The sequence below is a fragment of the Sorex araneus genome, chromosome 1 (genome assembly GCF_027595985.1).
Source record: "Sorex araneus isolate mSorAra2 chromosome 1, mSorAra2.pri, whole genome shotgun sequence".
In the NCBI taxonomy this organism is placed as follows: Eukaryota; Metazoa; Chordata; class Mammalia; order Eulipotyphla; family Soricidae; genus Sorex; species Sorex araneus.
The window spans coordinates 452,087,225-452,108,345 of record NC_073302.1 but is presented as its reverse complement, the minus strand read 5'-3'; the positions used below and the strand labels follow the sequence as shown (position 1 = coordinate 452,108,345).

The 21,121-nt window shown below is 65.5% G+C and overlaps 1 protein-coding gene across 1 annotated transcript in view; it reads left to right on the top strand.

Moving 5' to 3' along the window:
• The window catches only part of PTPRN2 (protein tyrosine phosphatase receptor type N2), a 205,173-nt gene that overhangs the window by 173,927 nt on the left and 10,125 nt on the right, over window positions 1–21,121 (top strand). The window contains exons 15-17 of the mRNA XM_055133868.1: window positions 11,515–11,662; window positions 18,453–18,526; window positions 19,195–19,272. Of these exons, the coding sequence (XP_054989843.1) occupies window positions 11,515–11,662; window positions 18,453–18,526; window positions 19,195–19,272 (300 nt within the window). The remainder of the gene's footprint in view (window positions 1–11,514; window positions 11,663–18,452; window positions 18,527–19,194; window positions 19,273–21,121) is intronic.

The following is a 21,121-nucleotide window of genomic DNA, read 5'->3' as shown; positions in this document are numbered from 1 at the left end:
CGTGTGGGGGACACACCTGCACCCACGTGTGTAGGAGCATGAGGGGGACACACCTGCACCCACGTGTGTAGGAGCGTGTGGGGGACACGCCTGCGCCCACGTGTGTAGGGGCATGAGGGGGACACGCCTGCGCCCACGTGTGTAGTGGCGTGAGGGGGACACGCCTGTGCCTGCGTGTGTAGGGGCGTGAGGGGGACATGCCTGTGCCCGCGTGTGTAGGGGCGTGGGAGGGCTGGGACACGGGTTGTGGCAGGTGAGCACCCCCATGCACAGGGCAGCCCAGGGGCCGTGGGCACTGTGGTAAGGGCAGGTGGCCAGCAGGGCCGTGGGGGGGCGGGGCGGCTGCTGGGCTTCCCGCCCGCTCCCAGTGCCTGTCGGCACAGCTGGTCTGGGGTCACAGAGGGAACCTTCCCACAGAGCGTGCCCACCCCGGGAGCCTCCCCGCTGGGAGAGGGCAGCCCCGTCTGGGGCTCCCGGACTCCTCATCTCCCTGAGAGCACCACGGAGTGAGCCCAGTGTGCACTGCCCCACGCCAGCCACGTGGAGCCACAGCTCAGCTCGTCTCTGCCCTGCCCTGCTCGTCTCTGCCCACCCCTGCCCTGCCCTGCCCTGCCCTGCTCTGCCCACCCCTGCCCTGCTCTGCCCACCCCTGCCCTGCTCTGCCCTGCCCTGCCCACCCCTGCCCAGCCCTGCTCTGCTCTGCTCATCTCTGCCCACCCCTGCCCTGCTCTGCCCTGCTCTGCCCACCCCTGCCCTGCTCTGCCCTGCCCTGCCCACCCCTGCCCAGCCCTGCTCTGCTCTGCTCATCTCTGCCCACCCCTGCCCTGCTCTGCCCTGCTCTGCCCACCCCTGCCCTGCCCTGCCCACCCCTGCCCAGCCCTGCTCTGCTCTGCTTATCTCTGCCCACCCCTGCCCTGCCCTGCCCTGCTCTGCCCAGCCCTGCCCTGCCCTGCCCTGCTCAGCCCGCTCTGCTCCACTCCTCTCTGCCCTGCTCTGCCCTGCTCTGCCCTGCCCTGCCCTGCCCTGCCCTGCCCTGCTCCACTCCTCTCTGCCCTGCCCTGCCCTGCCCTGCCCTGCTCCACTCCTCTCTGCCCTGCCCTGCCCTGCCCTGCCCTGCTCCACTCCTCTCTGCCCTGCCCTGCTCCACTCCTCTCTGCCCTGCCCTGCTCTGCTCTGTGGTTCCCGCTGCCTCCCAGGCAGGCGAGAGGCTGTCTGTGTCACCTAGCAACCGCCTCCTCTCCCCTCTCCCCCTCTCTGCGTCACTCCGTGCAGGCCTGCTCCTTGGCGCTTGTCCCTGCCACGGGCAACATTGGGGCGTCACGTCTCAGTGAGAAAATGCGCCAGTCCTGTCACAGTCTTTGGGCCACTCTGGAGGGGGCGGGGCTGTGGGCCAGGTGCAGCCCGGGACAGAGCGCCTCTGCCCCGTGAGGCCCTCGCTCCGTCCCAGCACCCGCAAACAGCACCGCAGCCCACCGGCTCCCCACCTGACCCGCCCAGCCCCTGGAGCCAGGAAAAGCCCCTAGACTTGCGCCTGGGCCGTGCACTGCCCGTGAGTGACGGTGGCCTTCGTCCCCTTGCGCTGGGTGTTAGCAGTGGTGGTGGTGGAGATAGTGATGGTGGAGATGGTGATGGTGGTGGTGGTGATGGTGATGGAGATGGTGGAGATGGTGATGGTGGTGATGGTGGTGGTGGTGGAGATGGTGGTGGAGATGGTGGAGATGGTGATGGTGGTGGTGGTGGTGATGGTGATGGAGATGGTGATGGTGGTGGTGATGGTGGTGGGTGATGATGGTGGTGGTGGTGGTGGTGATGGTGGTGGTGATGATGATGGTGGGTGATGGTGGGGGCAATGGTGATGGTGGTGATGGTGGAGGAGACGGTGGGGGTGATGGTGATTGTGGTGATGGTGGTGGTGATGGTGATGGTGGTGGAGATGGTGATGGTGGTGGGGGGTGAAAATGGTGATGGTGAGGATGGTAGTTGTGATGGTGGTTATGATGATGATGGTGATGGTGATGGTGGTGGTGGAGATGGTGGTGATGGTGGTGGAGATGGTGGTGATGGTGGTGGAGATGGTGATGATGGTGATGGTGGTGGTGGTGATGGTGATGTTGGTGATGGTGGTGATGATGGTGATGGTGGTGGAGATGGTGGTGGTGGTGAGGGGGGGTGATAATGGTGATGGTGGGGATGGTGGTGATGGTGGTGGTGATGGTCATGATGGTGATGGTGGTGGTGGTGGAAATGGTGGTGGTGGTGAGGGGGGGTGATAATGGTGATGGTGGGGATGGTAGTTGTGATGCTGATGGTGGTGGTCCTTGGCTCCCCCGTTTGCTCCTGGTGTCCGTATTGCACCAGATCTCTCACAGACTTCCATGTTCTCGTGGTATCTTTTCCCCTCACCCCTTCCCGCCTGTCCACCAGCCTTTCAGATGTCCAGGTCAGTTTCCAGCAGGATCTCGTCACTTGCAGTTTCAGAGAATTCGTGACAAGTGTGTCTCCCGTGTAGCCGGGTCCCCTCAGGCTGGTGCAGACCTCCTTTCCCCCTGGTGCAGCCGGCAGTGACCATGAAGCACTTTTTGGTTAAACGAACATCTGCGTGTGCACTTCTCAGTCGGGAGTGCCGGGACGGGGCGGCGATGGGGGGGGCGACTGCCCTTCCAGCTACTCTGGGCTCTCCTCGAGTCTCGGAAACGCTCGCCTTCTCCGTGGAGGGCAGCGTTAGCTGCTGCTCTGGAGCACCCTAAGTCAAACGCTGATTACCCAAATGCAACAACAGTATTTAATCATTGCTAAGCTCAGAGGTTCAAGATGGATGAGAAGAGAATCGGGAGAGCCCTGTCCGTCCCGGGACCGAGGGTCATCCCTCCTCTGTGAGGGGAGCGTGCCACTGCAGAAGACTCTCCACAGTGACTTTTTGTTTGATAAATAGCTATTTTGGGCGCTCAAAATGCCACACTGAGATATTTTAAACCTCCCAAAGGCAGAAATTGGTAGAAATTTTATAAAATTGAATTAATTTTTCTTTTGACCCATGTTAATTGAAGACGTTGTGCCAGACGGGTATGTAGATCACCACATTGTCATTTGTGGGAGGTTGTGTTTTTTTCTTTTCACTGTCTGTAGACAAAATTACAAACAGAAGAGAAACACAAAAGATAGTTGGTAAAGGCAGGCGGTCTGAATGAATAATGCGTCTTTCATTAACATATTTCCCTTATTAACTGTATAATTAATTGTCCGTAGCCCAGGGAAACTATGGAAATTGCGTTTGGAGATGTATCAGGCAGACTCGTACTCAGGCCCCTGCATTCACCATTAGTAGGCCGGAGATGGGAGGCGCAAATCCGTAATTATTTCTCACTATTTGAATGACAAGCGGAGAATTTTATCAGCAGAGCTTTAAATGAAGCAGGATTAGCAGCTCGGGTTGAAATTGTTCATCTTTCTGACGGAAATAATTGGGAAGGGGCTGTTTCTGTGGGAAGACTGGCCTGAGCACAGCGTCGCGCGGGGGAAAAAGCCGTTTTCCGAGTCTCTGCAGGAACCTGCGTGTGCTGGCGTGAGCTGGGGGGCACGTCACGCTGGGAGGGCGCAGTGGGAGCCGGCCCGGGGCTGCTGCTCAGACCCGCAGCCTGCCTGCCCCAGCCAGGCCAGCCAGGTGCCCCCCAGGAGCTGAGACCCCTGAGCCCCAGCAGGACCCTCACCCCCTCAGAGCGCAGGGCCCAGCAGGGAACAGCCTGCCTGAGCCTGGCTCTGCCCCCAGGGGATGACTGGGCCCCGTCTAGGGCCCGCCCGGCCCCACTGCCCGCCCAGGCCACGGCCCGCCCAGGCCCACAACCCGCCCAGCCCACAGCCCGCCCAGCACCCAGGGCCCACCCAGCCCACGGCCCGCCCAGCCCCACAGAGGCCCTGCTGGGTCGCGCGAGCTGGAGGCTGGGTGCTGAGGCTCTCTGGGACTCGGCCCTCAGACCCCGGGACGCAGGCTGTGCCCAGAGGTGGGAGAGGGCGCCCGGCTGGGCGGGCAGGCAGGGCGGCTGGGTGGGGAGGGTCTCCCGGCAGCTGGCCGCCCTGAAGCTCCTCCCTGCGGTGGGTCCAGACGAGGCCACGCCCAGAGCAGGCGCTGTCCCTGGCCGCGGTGCCGCCTCCGCAGCTCCCACCCGGAGGTGCCCCGGCCCACCCCGTCCCGGCCTCGGCCCGCCGCAGCCCCTGCACCCGTGTGCTCGCCACAGCACCCCCCGGGACGTCACTGGCCCCGGGGCTGTCTCCGCGAGTGGCCCGGGCCCTGCAGCGCCCTGGGGGCCTCAGTGCGGGCGAGCGGCTGCCCACGGGGCCGCCCTGCTCGGGCCGACTGGCAGGACCCGCTCACCCGCTCACCAGCCTCTGCCCAGACTCAGCTCAGCGGCACGTCTGCGGGAGATGAGCCGCGACTCTCCATCCGTGTGCTGTGACTCTCCCATCCGTGTGCCGTGACTCTCTATCCGTGTGCCGTGACTCTCCCATCCGTGTGCCGTGACTCTCCATCCATGTGCCGTGACTCTCCATCCGTGTGCCGTGACTCTCCATCCATGTGCCGTGACTCTCCATCCATGTGCCGTGACTCTCCATCCGTGTGCCGCGACTCTCCATCCGTGTGCCGTGACTATCCCATCCATGTGCCGTGACTCTCCATCCGTGTGCCGCGACTCTCCATCCGTGTGCCGCGACTCTCCATCCGTGTGCCGCGACTCTCCATCCGTGTGCCGTGACTCTCCATCTGTGTGCCGTGACTCTCCATCCATGTGCCGTGACTCTCCATCCGTGTGCCGTGACTCTCCATCCATGTGCCGTGACTCTCCATCCGTGTGCCGTGACTCTCCATCCATGTGCCGTGACTCTCCGTGTGCCTCGACTCTCCATCTGTGTGCTGTGACTCTCCGTGTGCCATGACTCTCTGTGTGCTGTGACTCCCCGTGTGCCATGACTCTCCCGTCCGTGTGCTGTGACTCTCCGTGTGCTGTGACTCTCTGTGTGCCGTGACTCTCCATCCGTGTGCCGTGACTCTCCGTGTGCCGTGACTCTCCATCCGTGTGCCGTGACTCTCCATGTGCCGTGACTCTCCATCCGTGTGCCGCGACTCTCCATCCGTGTGCCGTGACTATCCCATCCATGTGCCGTGACTCTCCATCCGTGTGCCGTGACTCTCCATCCGTGTGCCGTGACTCTCCATCCGTGTGCCGTGACTCTCCATCCGTCTGCCGTGACTCTCCGTGTGCCTCGACTCTCCATCTGTGTGCTGTGACTCTCCGTGTGCCATGACTCTCTGTGTGCTGTGACTCCCCGTGTGCCATGACTCTCCCGTCCGTGTGCTGTGACTCTCCGTGTGCTGTGACTCTCTGTGTGCCGTGACTCTCCATCCGTGTGCCGTGACTCTCCGTGTGCCATGAATCTCCATCCGTGTGCCGTGACTCTCCGTGTGCCGTGACTCTCCCATCCGTGTGCCATGACTCTCCCATCCGTGTGCCGTGACTCTCCGTGTGCCGTGACTCTCCCATTCATGTGCTGTGACTCCCCGTGTGCTGTGACTCTCTGTGTGCCATGACTCTCCATGTGCCGTGACTCTCCGTCCGTGTGCTGTGACCCCCTCCCTCTACACTCCCCATCCTGGTCTCCCGACCTGCGTGAGTGAGGGGCGGCCGAGCTGCTCCTTGGGCCCTGGGGTGTGGGACGTGCAGCCGGGGCCGCGCAGGGGCTGTCGGCTCTCGGGGGCTTCGTCTCCGCGTCCCGGGACCTCCTCGCCTCCCTCTCGTGCGCTGTGTGCCGTGCACGGATCTCAGCGTGCGAGAGCCTGCCCCGTCGGGGCGAGTGGGCGGGAGGCGGCACGTGGGCCTCAGCGCTCCCCACCGATACGTTCCGGGAGGGGCGAGATTTGCAGTGAACGTTTCCCATTGTCCGGCCAGAGCCTGGCCTTTGTACCAGCTCACGCGTGTGTCATTCTTAGCTGACGCACAGGGGTGAGGGGGCGAGGGTGAGGGGACAAGGGTGGAGGTAGGGCAAGGGTAGGAGCCTGGCAGGAGTGAGGCCAGGGCCAGCAGGGGTGAGGGGGTGAGGCTACAAGCCAGGCAGGGGTGAGGGTGTGAGGGTGGGGCCAGCAGGGATGAGGGTGCATGGCAGGCAGGGGTGAGGGGGTGAGGGATTGGGCAAGGATGGGAGCCCAGGAGGAGGGAGGGTGGGACCAGCAGGAGTGAGAACGTGTGAGGGGGTAGGGCAGTGGGGAGGGGGGCCAGCAGGGGTGAGGGTGTGAGGGTGCGGATGGGGCAAGGGTGGGAACAAGGGGGGAGGGTCAGGGCGAGGGGCTGGTCTGCAGTCTCTGGCCTGCTGTGCTGGGCTGGTCAGCGGGTGGGCTTGGCGGCTGCGTGCTGGGCATTCCTTGCTCCCTCAGACTCTGCTGGGCTGAGGCAGGGGGTGGGGGGTCCGTGCCCAGCCAGCCCCGGGCCGTGGGCGCAGCACTGGCCTGCTGCCTGCCAGTCGGGAGCACTGAGTGCCGAGTCCACCTGACCACCTGTGTGCTCCCGTCCCGGGCATGGGCGGCCGAGACCAACTGCTCTCACCCGGGCTGGCCTGGGGTCGGGTCCTCCGAGCGGCGGCCGTGGTCTGCGTCCCCTCCTCTCCCCTCCCCTGGCTCTGCTGTGACCTCAGCAAGGTCACAGCCCGGGGTCCCCGCCCAGTCAGGCGTGGGCTCTCCCTGCACGGGGGGAGGGGTGCATTTCTCCCCCACGGAGCTGCCCCTGCGCCCCGAGGCCCCGGCCGTGTGGGGCTGGGCAGCGGGCCCCGCTGACCCTCCCTGGGCGCAGCCGCTGCGGCCGGCCCGTGACGGGGACACGGATGTGGGGCTCCGGGGGCTTCTCGAGCGCGTTGGCTCAGGGCGGGTGTGTCCCGGGGCTCCGGGTCCTGTGGCCGGGAGGTGTCGTGGACCCCCGGTGGCTCACGTGAGTCAGGAGGAACACGGCTGCCTTCTCCCGCCCCGCCCCGCCCCTGCCACCCGGCCCGCTGGGAAGACGAGGCCTGGGGAAGTACAACTGCTCGCACGGCCTGCGCCCGCCGGCCCCACAGCGCCAGGGCCACACCGGAGTCCGCTGGGTCGCCAGGCACGGGAGTCCGTCCCCACCACTTCTCGGGGAGCACGGACCAGGCTGGGCGAGGATTTGCTCTTCGCAGGAAAGGAGAGGCCAGTCCCGGCCTTCCCCAGGCCTCGCTCGCAGAGGGGAATTCCAGGAGTAGACGAGCAGTGAGGTAAAACATTTCATTTGGAGGGTTTAAGGTGTGGGGGGGGAGGGGAGAGAGAAAGGGAGAGAGAGAGGGGGAGAGAGAGAGGGAGAGAGAGAGGAAGAGAGAGAGGGAGGGAGAGGGAGAAGGGAGAGAGAGAGGGAGAGGGAGAGAGAGGGAGAGGGAGAGGGGAGAGAGAGAGGGAGGGAGAGGGAGAGAGAGAGGGAGAGAGAGGGTCAGACTGTCACTGAAGGTCATGTCCATGTCAGTGAAGGTCAGGCCCGTGTCAGTGAAGGTCGTGTCCATGTCAGTGAAGGTCAGGCCCGTGTCAGTGAAGGTCGTGTCCATGTCAGTGAGGGTCAGACCCTGTCAGTGAGGGTCAGACCGTGTCAGTGAAGGTCAGACCCTGTCAGTGAGGGTCAGGCCCCAGTCAGTGAAGGTCAGGCCCTGTCAGTGAGGGTCAGGCCCTGTCAGTGAGGGTCAGACCCTGTCAGTGAAGGTCAGACCATGTCAGTGAGGGTCAGGCCCTGTCAGTGAGGGTCAGGCCCTGTCAGTGAGGGTCAGACCGTGTCAGTGAGGGTCAGACCCTGTCAGTGAAGGTCAGACCCTGTCAGTGAGGGTCAGACCCTGTCAGTGAGGGTCAGACCGTGTCAGTGAGGGTCAGGCCCCAGTCAGTGAAGGTCAGACCATGTCAGTGAGGGTCAGACCATGTCAGTGAGGGTCAGACCGTGTCAGTGAAGGTCAGACCCTGTCAGTGAAGGTCAGACCCTGTCAGTGAGGGTCAGACCCTGTCAGTGAGGGTCAGACCGTGTCAGTGAGGGTCAGGCCCCAGTCAGTGAAGGTCAGGCCCCAGTCAGTGAGGGTCAGGCCCTGTCAGTGAGGGTCAGACCCTGTCAGTGAAGGTCAGACCATGTCAGTGAGGGTCAGACCATGTCAGTGAGGGTCAGGCCCTGTCAGTGAGGGTCAGGCCCTGTCAGTGAGGGTCAGGCCCTGTCAGTGAGGGTCAGACCCTGTCAGTGAGGGTCAGACCCTGTCAGTGAGGGTCAGACCATGTCAGTGAGGGTCAGACCGTGTCAGTGAGGGTCAGACCGTGTCAGTGAGGGTCAGACCCTGTCAGTGAAGGTCAGACCCTGTCAGTGAGGGTCAGACCCTGTCAGTGAGGGTCAGACCCTGTCAGTGAGGGTCAGACCGTGTCAGTGAGGGTCAGGCCCTGTCAGTGAGGGTCAGACCGTGTCAGTGAGGGTCAGACCGTGTCAGTGAGGGTCAGACCGTGTCAGTGAGGGTCAGGCCCTGTCAGTGAAGGTCAGACCATGTCAGTGAAGGTCAGACCCTGTCAGTGAGGGTCAGACCGTGTCAGTGAAGGTCAGACCCTGTCAGTGAGGGTCAGACCGTGTCAGTGAGGGTCAGACCCTGTCAGTGAGGGTCAGACCCTGTCAGTGAAGGTCAGACCATGTCAGTGAGGGTCAGACCATGTCAGTGAAGGTCAGACCCTGTCAGTGAGGGTCAGACCGTGTCAGTGAGGGTCAGACCCTGTCAGTGAGGGTCAGACCGTGTCAGTGAAGGTCAGGCCCTGTCAGTGAGGGTCAGACCCTGTCAGTGAGGGTCAGACCATGTCAGTGAGGGTCAGACCATGTCAGTGAAGGTCAGACCCTGTCAGTGAGGGTCAGACCGTGTCAGTGAAGGTCAGACCCTGTCAGTGAGGGTCAGACCGTGTCAGTGAGGGTCAGACCCTGTCAGTGAGGGTCAGACCCTGTCAGTGAAGGTCAGACCATGTCAGTGAGGGTCAGACCATGTCAGTGAAGGTCAGACCCTGTCAGTGAGGGTCAGACCGTGTCAGTGAGGGTCAGACCGAGTCAGTGAAGGTCAAACTGAGTCAGTGAAGGTCAGACCATGTCGTGAGGGTCAGGCCCGTGTCAGTGAAGGTCAGGCCCGTGACAGGGGCCAGTTCAGCACCGGGGTCCCAGAAGGTGGGTTCCAGCTCTCGGGCGAGAGGGTCCATCCCAGGTTCAGTCTGGGTCAGCAGAGCTGGGTCTGGCCAGGGGCAGTGGGGCCCTCGACTCTGCCCCCCACAGCCTCGGTGCAGAGGTGGAGCTGGGAGGCCGCGCGGGCACCCGAGTCACCTGACGCGCCCAGTGGCTTCCGGGGCCCCCCACCTCACAGCCACCCCACCCTAGGGCCCCACCTCACGGCCACCCCACCCTAGGGCCCCCCGCCTCACCTCGACCCCACCCTAGGGCCCCCCGCCTCACGGCCACCCCACCCTAGGGCCCCCCGCTTCACGGCTCCCCCACCCTAGGGCCCCCCGCCTCACGGCCACCCCACCCTAGGGCCCCCCGCCTCACGGCCACCCCACCCTAGGGCCCCCCGCCTCACGGCCACCCCACCCTAGGGCCCCCCGCCTCACGGCCACCCCACCCTAGGGCCCCCCGCCTCACGGCCACCCCACCCTAGGGCCCCCCGCCTCACGGCCACCCCACTCCGGGCCCCCACCTCAGGGCCACCCCGCTCCGGGCCCTGCCTCACGGCCACCCCACCCTAGGGCCCCCGCCTCACGGCCACCCCACCCTAGGGCCCCCTGCCTCACGGCCACCCCACTCCGGGCCCCCACCTCAGGGCCACCCCGCTCCGGGCCCCGCCTCACGGCGACCCCAACCTAGGGCCCCCCGCCTCACGGCCACCCCACCCTAGGGCCCCCGCCTCACGGCCACCCCACCCTAGGGCCCCCGCCTCACGGCCACCCCACCCTAGGGCCCCCGCCTCACGGCCACCCCACTCTGGGCCCCCCCCTCACGGTGACCCCGCTCAGCCTGGGAGGCACAGCAGGCGCGAGCGGTCAGCTGGGGTGGATGCTGGGACCCAGGGGCCCCTCCCCCACGCGCAGGCCAGAGCCCAGTCCCTGCTGACTCGGGCACCAGCCGTCGGAGGCGGCCTTGGGCAGAGCCGGGCCGGGAGCCGGGACAGGAGCCCCGAGGCCGCACTGTCCAGCCTGGGAAGGGGCGGCAGAAACGCTCAGTTGCCCCTGGCCAGGGAGGGGCAAGGACGGCCAGTCCTGGGCCTGCAGCTGGGCCAGTGAGCCAGGCCAGGACTGGGCCCTCCCTCACCCTCACCCGCAGCGGCCTCTGCCCCCAGCGCCGCCCTCCTGTGCCCCGCGCCTGGAGCAGGGGCCTGAGCAGCCAGCCTGCAGCGGGGCGGGGAGAGGGGCCAGTGGGCGCGAGAGGCCTGTGAAGGCCGTGTCCATCCATGTACATGTGTGCATGTGTGTTGATGAGCATGTGTATGAGTACATGTAAGCAGGTGCATGCATGTGCATATGTGTAGGTATGTGTGTGAACACATGTATACATGCGAGTGCACATGCAAGCATGTATGAGCATTGTGCGTGTGTGAGCATGTATGTGTAGGCATGTACGAGCACAGCTGTGAGCATGTGCAAGAATGTGTGGTATGTGTGCATGTGAGCACCGTGGGCATGTGCAGACTGTGTGAGAATGGGTGCGTGTGCAAGCATGTTTGCAATGTGAGCATGTAGATGTAGGCATGTGCAAGAGGGTGGTATGTGTAGGCACGTGTGAACATTGGGTGCTTGTGCAGTCATGTTTGCGTGTGAGTGTTGTGTGAGAGTGGGCGCGTGTGCAGGCCTGTTTGTGCATGTGAGCATGTGTGTGGACACACGTTGCCCAGTGTTTTGCTTGTGTATGCGTGGCAAGACCCATACGTGTGCTGATAGCCGTGGACTGTGTCTCAAAGTCAGCGTGTCCCCACCAGGCACGGCCCCCCTGGCCACCCCCAGCCCCGAGCAGGCTCTGCTTCGCCAAGGGGTCCAGGAGCCCCTGCTGGGGGTGGGGCCGTGGCTCAGGCGCAGAGGTGACCCCGTACAGCGCTGTTCCGTCCGGGGGCGGGGGGAGGGGTGCTGTCCATCTTGGTCCGGTCACCCCGGCTCTCGGGCCCCCTGCGAGTCCCCCTGCAACGGCCCAGCCTGCTCGACCTGGGCCACAGCGTCTGACTGGCCGACGCTCCTGGGGAAGCCGCCCTGAGCTGTCCCTGGCCACACGTGGCCCAGCCTGTGCCCTGCTCAGGCAGAGACGGGGTCCAGACGTCGGCCCCAGCCGGACACGCTTCCTGGGTGGGGTCTGCCCGTCCGGTGTGGGGGGAGACGGGGGTCTGTGCTAGGGCAGACGGCACAGACGCCCCGAGGGCATCCTGCCTCCCACCGGGACACGCCCTGCCGTGCCCTCACCACGCCCGCCCGCCCCCGACTGCCCGCTGCAGGCGTACATGGAGGACCACCTGCGGAACAAGGGCCGGCTGCAGGAGGAGTGGCGAGCACTGTGCACCTACCAGGCGGAGCCCGGCAGCACGCTCGTGGCCCAGTGCGAGGAGAACGTGCCCAAGAACCGCTGTCCCGGGGTGCTGGCCTGTAGGTATCGGGGCTGTGGGTGTCCGGGAGGGGGGGGCCACCAGGGGCAGTGGGTGCTGTGCCCGGCACGCTCTTCCCCTTGGCCAGTGTGGGCCCCGGGTGCCCAGCCCCATGCTCGTGTCCCTCGTGCCCTGTGACCGGGCCCGGCGCCACTGCCCCGGGGAACTGGGGTGGGGGCCGTGGGATGCGGGGCCTTCTGCGGTCGGACTCACGGGGCCGGCAGGTGGCAGCCATGAGCCCGGTGCAGCGGTCAGCCCTGGCCCCTGTCGATACCACCGAGTGGCGACGGCCACGGTCGCTGTTTCTACACTTGCACGGTCTCAGCCACGGCCCTGAGGACTGGCCAAGATGCCAGCTGGGCACTACAGCTGCCGGGAGAGCTTGTGCTGAATGCAGCATCCCAGGTGCAGGACACAGTGCCATGGGCGCCTCACGGGGCACCTCTCCCACAGCTGTGTCACATATCACCTCTGCCACGGCTGTGTGGCACGTGGCACTCCTCTCCCGTGGCTGTGTGGCACGTGGCACTCCTCTCCCGTGGCTGTGTGGCACGTGGCACTCCTCTCCACAGCTGTGTGGCACGTGGCACCTCCTCTCCCGTGGTTGTGTGGCACGTGGCACCTCCTCTGCCACGGCTGTGTGGCACATGGCACTCCTCTCCCGTGGTTGTGTGGCACGTGGCACCTCCTCTGCCACGGCTGTGTGGCACGTGGCACTCCTCTCCCGTGGTTGTGTGGCACGTGGCACCTCCTCTCCCACGGCTGTGTGGCACGTGGCACTCCTCTCCCGTGGTTGTGTGGCACGTGGCACCTCCTCTGCCACGGCTGTGTGGCACATGGCACTCCTCTCCCGTGGTTGTGTGGCACGTGGCACCTCCTCTCCCACGGCTGTGTGGCACGTGGCACTCCTCTCCCGTGGTTGTGTGGCACGTGGCACTCCTCTCCCGTGGCGGTGTGGCACGTGGCACTCCTCTCCCACGGCTGTGTGGCATGTGGCACTCCTCTCCCGTGGCTGTGTGGCACGTGGCACCTCCTCTCACGTGGCACTCCTCTCCCGTGGCTGTGTGGCACGTGGCACTCCTCTCCACAGCTGTGTGGCACGTGGCACCTCCTCTCCCACGGCTATGTGGCACGTGGCACTCCTCTCCCGTGGCTGTGTGGCACGTGGCACCTCCTCTCACGTGGCACTCCTCTCCCGTGGCTGTGTGGCACGTGGCACTCCTCTCCCGTGGTTCTGTGGCACGTGGCACCTCCTCTCCCACGGCTGTGTGGCACGTGGCACTCCTCTCCCGTGGCGGTGTGGCACGTGGCACTCCTCTCCCACGGCTGTGTGGCACGTGGCACTCCTCTCCCGTGGCTGTGTGGCACGTGGCACCTCCTCTCCCGTGGCTGTGTGGCACGTGGCACTCCTCTCCTGTGGCTGTGTGGCATGTGGCACTCCTCTCCCACGGCTGTGTGGCACGTGGCACTCCTCTCCCACGGCTGTGTGGCACGTGGCACTCCTCTCCCGTGGCTGTGTGGCACGTGGCACTCCTCTCCCGTGGCTGTGTGGCACGTGGCACCTCCTCTCCCGTGGCTGTGTGGCACGTGGCACCTCCTCTCACGTGGCACTCCTCTCCCACGGCTGCGTGGCACGTGGGGCACCTCCTCTCCCGTGGCTGTGTGGCACATGGCACTCCTCTCCCGTGGCTGTGTGGCACGTGGGGCACCTCCTCTCCCGTGGCTGTGTGGCACGTGGGGCACCTCCTCTCCCGTGGCTGTGTGGCACGTGGGGCACCTCCTCTCCCGTGGCTGTGTGGCACGTGGCACTTCCTCTCCCGTGGCTGTGTGGCACGTGCGCCCCACGTGGCACCTGCCCCCTCACAACACCACGTGCTTCCCCAAACTCTGTGTCCTTCTCACTGGAGCCCCAGACGCTCCTGCAGGTTTCAGGCCACCACTGGGCCCTGATGATTGTGAACTCACAGAGGGGGAAGGCCCAGTTCTCTGACTCACACTTGTGAGCTGCGTGATAAATGTGTGCAGTGAGCCTGTGTGCTTGTGTGTGCCATGTGTGCAAATGAAATTACATGTATGTGTGCACTCAGGTACATGTGCATGTATGTGCTAGTGCACGTGCATGTGTGTACATTGAAGTGCATATGTTTGTGTGTGCATACATCTGAATGCACTTAAGTACATGTGCATGACTGGCCTCACGTGCCTGCATATGTAAATGTATATGCAAATGTGGGTCACATGCTCATGAGTGTGTGCATGTGTTTGCTCATGTGATCTGTATACACATTTGTGTACATGTACAGATGTGTTGGCATATGTCATATGTCACGGTCACTGTCATCTTGTTGCTCATTGACTTGCTCGAGCGGGCACCAGTAACGTCTCTCATTGTGAGACTTATTTGTTACTGTTTTGGGCATGTCCAATACGCCACGGGGAGCTTGCCAGGCTCTGCCGTGCGGGCGCGATACTCTTGGTAGCTTGCTGGGCTCTCTGAGAGGGGCGGAGGAATCGAACACAGGTCGGCCATGTGAAAGGCGAACGCCCTATCGCTGTGCTATCGCTCCAGCCCATGTCATATATACCATGTGAATATCACATGTGTGCCATAAGTGCATCCAGACATGTGCGTATCTGTGCACATGTGTGTTTAGGTGTTGTGTTTGCATCTGCCTTGTGTTGATTTAAATACTTGTTGCCTTGTGAGCGTGTATTTAAGTGTGTGGGCACTCAAGTGTGTTGGCCTTATGTTTTGAGTGCTCTCATGTGTGTGCATGTGCACCTCCTCTGCATGCATGTCACAGATGCTCTGTGTACTTAAGTGTACACACGTGTGCGCAAGTGTGTGTATCTGTGTGTGCACACATGTATTTGCACATTTGTATGGACATGCATGTGTGTGTTAATGTTGGGGCATGTGTATGTGCACATGAGGGTGTGTGCTCACCTGTACCCCAGGCCTACAGCCGTACGATGAGGCTGTGTGTGTGTGCGTGTGAGACCGTGTGCTCGCCTGTACTCCCTGCCTATGGCCTTACGATGAGGCTGTGTGTGTGTGCGTGTGAGACTATGTGTTCACCTGTACTCCCTGCCTATGGCCTTACGATGAGGCTGTGTGTGTGCGTGTGAGACCGTGTGCTCGCCTGTACCCAGTGCCTACAGCCTCGTGACGCAGCACGGTTTGGTGATGCAGCCGAGTGTGTCCTGTCTCCCCACTGTGGCCTGCCGGGGGAGCTCTGGGATCTGTGGGGCCGCCACCTCCCACCCCCCCCCACCTCGGAGCCCAGCGCTGCTCCCTGGCGAGAGAGCACCTCGGCCTCGCCCGGCTAGGGGCGGGCGGTTGGTCCCACAGGCCGAGGCCCTCATCCGCAGGACAGCTAAGACCCCTGCACCCCCACGGAGGCCCCCCCCCCCGCAGGCCCGGGGTCAGGTGAGGGTCACGCCCCACTGCTGTGATCAGAGAGCTGAGCCCCCAAAGGGACCCCCACACCGCTGCCCCGCCCACCCCACCATCGTCACCTGCTTCCAGGTCAGGTCTTTCAGGACACAGCCCCAGCAGGAGGACCCTGCTCTGCTGCGGCCTGGCACATGGGCCCACAGGAACATTCCGGCACGTTCCGGAACATTCCGCAGCCAGGTGCTGCCTGCCATCTTGCAGGGCAGGTGGTCTTGCTACAGCGCCACGCTGGCTCCACATGCTGCCCGCAGCGGCCAACCTTATATGGGGCTCCCCCCCAGGAGACCCCCACCCCACTCCCACACGGGGGCCTTTCTCCAGGGAGGTGCAGGCCGTGCGGACCCACCGCGCTCTGCCTGGCTGACACACGGCAGCTCCCCAGGAAAGTCCGTTTCTCAGCCCCTGCTGCCCCTCAGCTCTCGGCCCCTCCTCTTCTCTCCCCTCAGCATCTCCTCCCTGCGCAGATGCCGGTGGCAGCCGGACCCGAAACAGGACCACGTGCCTTTCACTGCAGCTGCAAGCAGACTGCACACGGCCACGTGCCCCCACCCCGGTCTGCACACGGCCACGTGCCCCACCCTGGTCTGTGCACGGCCCCGTGCCCCCACCCTGGTCTGTGCATGACCACGTGCCCCCACCCTGGTCTGCACACGGCCACGTGCCCCCACCCTGGTCTGCGCAGGACCACGTGCCCCCACCCCGGTCTGCACACGGCCATGTGCCCCACACCCCAGTCTGCACACGGCCACGTGCCCCCACCCTGGTCTGTGCACGGCCACGTGCCCCCACCCCGGTCTGCACACGGCCACATGCCCCCACCCTGGTCTGTGCACGGCCACGTGCCCCCACCCCGGTCTGCACACGGCCACGTGCCCCCCACCCCCGTCTGCACACGGCCACGTGCCCCCACCCCGGTCTGCGCATGGCCACGTGCCCGCACCCCAGGCCCGCACGTGACCTGGTACCCCACACCCCACCGCAGGCTGTCCCTGTGGGCGAAGTCACCTACCCCAACTCCAGGAAGTGCCCCCCCCGCCCCTTGGGGACTCTTCTTCGTGTCAGCACCTGTGTCCTTGGGAGACCCCTGGGAGAAGGGGACCCGGGGGCCATCAGAGAGCAGGCACATAGGAGGAGGGGGAGATGTGGAGCCCCCAGACCGTGTGCGGGACCCCTGGCACCTGGCCCCGTGACTGGCGCCCGTCCCCCATCGCCCGGGGCTGTTGGGCCCCTCGCCAAGGCTGGTCTCCTTGCCCTTCTCTCCGTAAGGCCACAGGGCAGAGGCCAGGTGCCACCGGGCCATGCTGGGGACACCTTGACCAGTGCGAGTGGACGGACCGGGACTGGCCCTGCTGCTGGGGCTCCCGAGGTGCACGGGTGTGGGGCACCCCAGAACCTTCCAGAACATGGTCCCCCGCCTCCCCGGGGAGCCCATGCAGAATGTGTGAGATAAGCCAGGAGCTTCGGGGGCCTGACCTGTCGGGACTGAACACGGCTCCAAGACAGGCTGCGGGAGGGTCCCCAGCGCCACCTCAGAGCCGCTTCCGGCCTTGTGGGCTCCTGCCCGTGGCCTGTCTGCATCTGTGGACAGGGCAGGAACTCCACGCTGGACGGTCACACCACTGCCCCACGATCCGTGCCATGTCCCAGGAGGGGGGTCCAGAGCAGCACTGCCCACTCCCCTGGGGTGGACCCACTGCCCTCCCCATGGGTCTGGCCACGGTCTCCGTGGAGGCACGTCCAACGTCAGACCTCTGGACTCTGCAGGGCGGGGCTAGTGGGTGGGAGGCCACTCGGGCCCACTCAGCACGCTCCTGGGGCTCAGGGCCCAGCGGGGAGCCGTGGACAGTGTGGCCGGGCAGGGGCTCAGCAAGGAGCAGAGCAGCCACGCCAGCAGCCACGTTCCACCCTGCAGCCACGCCAGCAGCCACGTTCCACCCTGCAGCCACGCCAGCAGCCACGTTCCACCCTGCAGCCACGCCAGCAGCCATGTTCCACCCTGCAGCCACGCCAGCAGCCACGTTCCACCCAGCAGCCACGTTCCACCCTGCAGCCACACCACACAGCCACATTCCACCCTGCAGCCATGCCCCGCAGCACCACGCAGCCACGTTCCACCCTGCAGCCACACCCCACAGCCATATTCCACCCCGGCAGCCATGTTCCACCCTGCAGCCACGCCAACAGCCATGTTCCACCCCAGCATGGGATCAAGATGCGTGCCCGGTGCCCGTGGCAGCGCCCACCACTCCCTGCTGAGCAGCCTGGGTCTCTGGTGGAGACGACAGTGCCACGGCAGCTGGCAGATGATAGCGTGAGGGTGGCGGCTGCCCCGGGCCCTGGAGGCCGTGTGTGAGCCTCACTGGCCCCGCCGGCTCAGGCCAGTGTTGGACGCCGCGTCCCATCAACAAGCCGCTGGGGTGGGACACAGAAGGTTTTGGGGCCACAACTGACACGTGACCAGGACAGGAGGGGTCCGGTGTTCGTCTGGAGGTGAACGTGGTCCTGTCCCTGCTGTCCTTGCATCACCGAGTGTGGTCACTCACACCTGCTGGGAGAAGTCGCCACATTCCGGGTGACACAGGGATCTCGTGGGTCACCCGCTGTCCAGTCTGAAGTGGGGTCAGTCCCGGGCCGAGGAGGTGTGGGAGATAGGGCTGGTCAGCCCGTGGCCGCGTGTCAGCCCGGGGCTGCTGACAGGCCAGCCGTGCTCCCTGTGGCCTGCCCCTGCGGGAAGACTGTGATGGCCTTAGGGAAGCGACAGCCCCGCGCTCCGGCCGGCTCAGCCAGTGTAGACCCCCTGAGTGTCCTGGCCCCCAGTGTTGGAGCGTGTCAGGGCACACGGAGAAGTGGGGGCGGCCAGCACCCAGGCACCCCTGATCTCTCGCTGTCCCCTCTGGGCCCGCGAGGTCCTGGTCCTGTCCTCGCCTCTGCCCCCACTCCCCGCTGAGCCCCCGCCCGTGCCCACCGGCTCCCTGGCGGGCGCCCCCCACCCACCCACCACCACGGCTTGCTCTGCCCCTGGCCCGGCTGTCCTTGGAAGGCCCCGAGGAGCAGGCAGGAGGGGCGGCCCGCTCAGGCCACGCGCTCCCTGGGCCGTGTCCAGCCTGCCTCCGCCACACCGTCCGCACACAGCCAGGAGCCAGCGGTGGGCTCTGAGGGGCCCAGTGTGGCTGGCACGGCACATGCCCCGCGTGCTGTGATTGTCCTGGAGCCCGGGGCACCCTCTGAACTGCCTCTGAGGCCCCTCAGTGGGGGGGCGGTGGGGACACAGCTCGGCCCGCGCTTGGCGCCCCGCCACACGCACCCACCCCTGAGCCCGCCTCCCTCCCCGCAGATGACCACTCCAGGGTCCTGCTCAAGGTGGAGAATGGCCACAGCCAGTCGGACTACATCAACGCCAGCCCCATCGTGAGTGCCCTGGGCACGGGGACACGGGCCAGGGTCCAGCCCCACTGCGAGTGCCCTGGGCGCGGGGACACGGGCCAGGGTCCAGCCCCCTCGTGAGTGCCCAGCACTCAGAAGCACGTGGGCCGGTGTCCAGCCCCGTCCAGACACGGGTCGAGGCCTTGTCCACGGTCAGCTGGTCTCGTGTCCCCTCTCCTGCCTCCCTCGGCTCTGACGTGGTGTTGGACTAAGGTCCCACGAGCGAGGTGCGTCCCCGTCTGCCCACTCCACACGTGCCACTCCTCTCTGGGGGGACGGCCTGGCACAGGGCACCGAGCAGGGCCCCAAGGCACTGGCCTGTGGGCGACTCGGCTGAGCCACGCCCCAGTGGGCGAGACGCGTGCTGGTGGGCGCCCGGGGCGTGGGCAGCTCCGCGTGGTGGCCGTGGAGGTAACGCAGAGGCCGTCCCAGTGACACGGGCACGTGTGGCTGTGGAGGTGCCCACCCTCGCCGGGCGTCCCCTGCCCTGCTGGGCCCCACCTTGTCCTCCGCCCTCCGGGCTGGGGGCTCGTTTCCGTGCTGCGGCCCTGTGGCCCTGCCTGGTGGGGGGGGCCCTCAGCTCGTGCTCCGGAGGGAGGGCCGGGCGTGAGAGGGGGGCCCTTTCCCAACGCCGCCCCGTCCTGTCTCTGCAGATGGACCACGACCCGCGCAGCCCCGCCTACATCGCCGCCCAGGGCCCGCTGCCCACCACCGTGGCCGACTTCTGGCAGGTCTGCTCCGCGCTCAGCTCTGCGGAGGGGGCGCACGGCCGCGGCGTGCCAGCCCCCCGACAGCCGCTGGCCTCGCCCCTTCCCTGCACTGCTGGCCACTCCCGCTCTCTGCTCCCTGCTCCATCCAAGGCGGGAGGGAGCAAGGGGCTCACCCGTCACAGCGGGCTCGCCCCGCCACACCGCCCAGGGAGGTGGGAGCACCGGCCGGTGAGGACGGCGGGCCGGGTGGCGAGAGGCCCCGAGAGGCGGGGGAGCCGCCGTCCGGTGGCTGGTCGGTGGCGTCACGGGATGTGACAGACACGAGGCGTGTCCAGCCGTGCCCCCGCCTGCTCTCCCGCTGCTGAGCCCGTGTGCCGTGGCCTCGGCGGCTGTGGCAGGTGCTAAGCTCGGGGGCCGCCGAGCAGCTGAGGGCACCACGGGGCCTTGGCCGCTGCTTCTCGGCCCATGTCCGTCCCGCAGTGCTCCAGGCAAGGGCAGGACCTGGCCCGTCCAGGCCCCCACAGGCCTGTGGGAGCTGGTCTGGTGGGGTCCGTGTGGTGACCCTGGCCAGGGCTGAGGCGCGACCCCACGCCTCCTCCTCGTGATGCAGCTCCTCGGAGCGGGCTGGTCACCGGCAGCCAGGAGACTCCGGAGTCACGTGTGAGCACATCTGAGCATATCTGAGTCATGTGTGTCATTGTAACCATGCGAGAGGTGTATACAAGCAGACGTGAGTCGCGTGTGAACATGCCTGAGTCACGTGAGCACGCCTGAGCCATGTATGAGCAGACCTGAGAAACCCTCTACGGGAAACACAGTGAGCTGAGCCTCGCAGGCACGTTCACGTCACACGTGTGACACTGTCCGGGTGTGGTCAGATGCGTGTTCCCTGCCAGGGCGTGGTGGACATTGTCGGGGTGTGGTGGCGGGTGTGTGGTGACTCCCCAGGTGTGGTGGCGGGTGTGTGTTGAGACGGCCCAGCCGGGGGGAGTGGGAAGGCGTGGTGCTGTGCTGTGTGCTCAGTGTCCACTCCTGGCCAGGCTGTCCTCCCGTGACGACGCCACCGGCCTAGGGCCCGGCCTGAGCCATCAGTCTGGCCGCGTCCTGTCCCACAGCACCGGGCCCTGGCCTCTGAGACAGTGGCACCAGCACCCAGGCCCTACCGCGTGTCCCCGCGCTGCCCTTCCTGAGCCCGGGCCGTGGCACGGGCAGGGGTGGGGCCTGTACTGGGACGGGCCCGGCCCCTCCCCAGGAAAGCGGGACCAGCCCTCGGGTCACTGCAGCCTTTCTCGATGCTGCCTCTCGAGGCCTGGCCCCGTGCTGCGGGGCTGCACAGACCCTCGGGTGGCCGGGCCTGGCCTGTCACTGCCTTCCCTCCGCTGGCCGTCTCACTGCTGCTCCCCTGTCCTGGCTTGAAGAGGGACACAGCACCCCCGGAGGTGACCCTCTGTTTTTTTTTCTTTTTGGGTCACATCTGCAATGCTCAGGGGTTACTCCTGGCTCTGCACTCGGGAATTACTCCCGGCGGTGCTCAGGGACCCTATGGGATGTGGGAATCAAACCCGGGTCAGCTGCATGCAAGGCAAACGCCCTCCCGCTGTGCTAGCACTCCAGCCCTTTTTTTTTTTTTTTTGGAAGTGACTCTCTGTGCAGTGCAGATGGAGGCACACAGGGGGCTGCCCCTCGTGGCTTACCTGGCGTGGCTCACCTGGCGTGGCTCACCTGGCGTGGACTCACCTGTCCTGGCTCACTGGTGTAGTCTGGACTCCTTTCAAGTGGGCTCTGCTGGCATGTGCTCTCTTGATGAACTCACCCCAGAGTGCTCTTACCCGGGGCAGAGAGGAGCCCCGTGGAAGCCACAGTGTCTTAT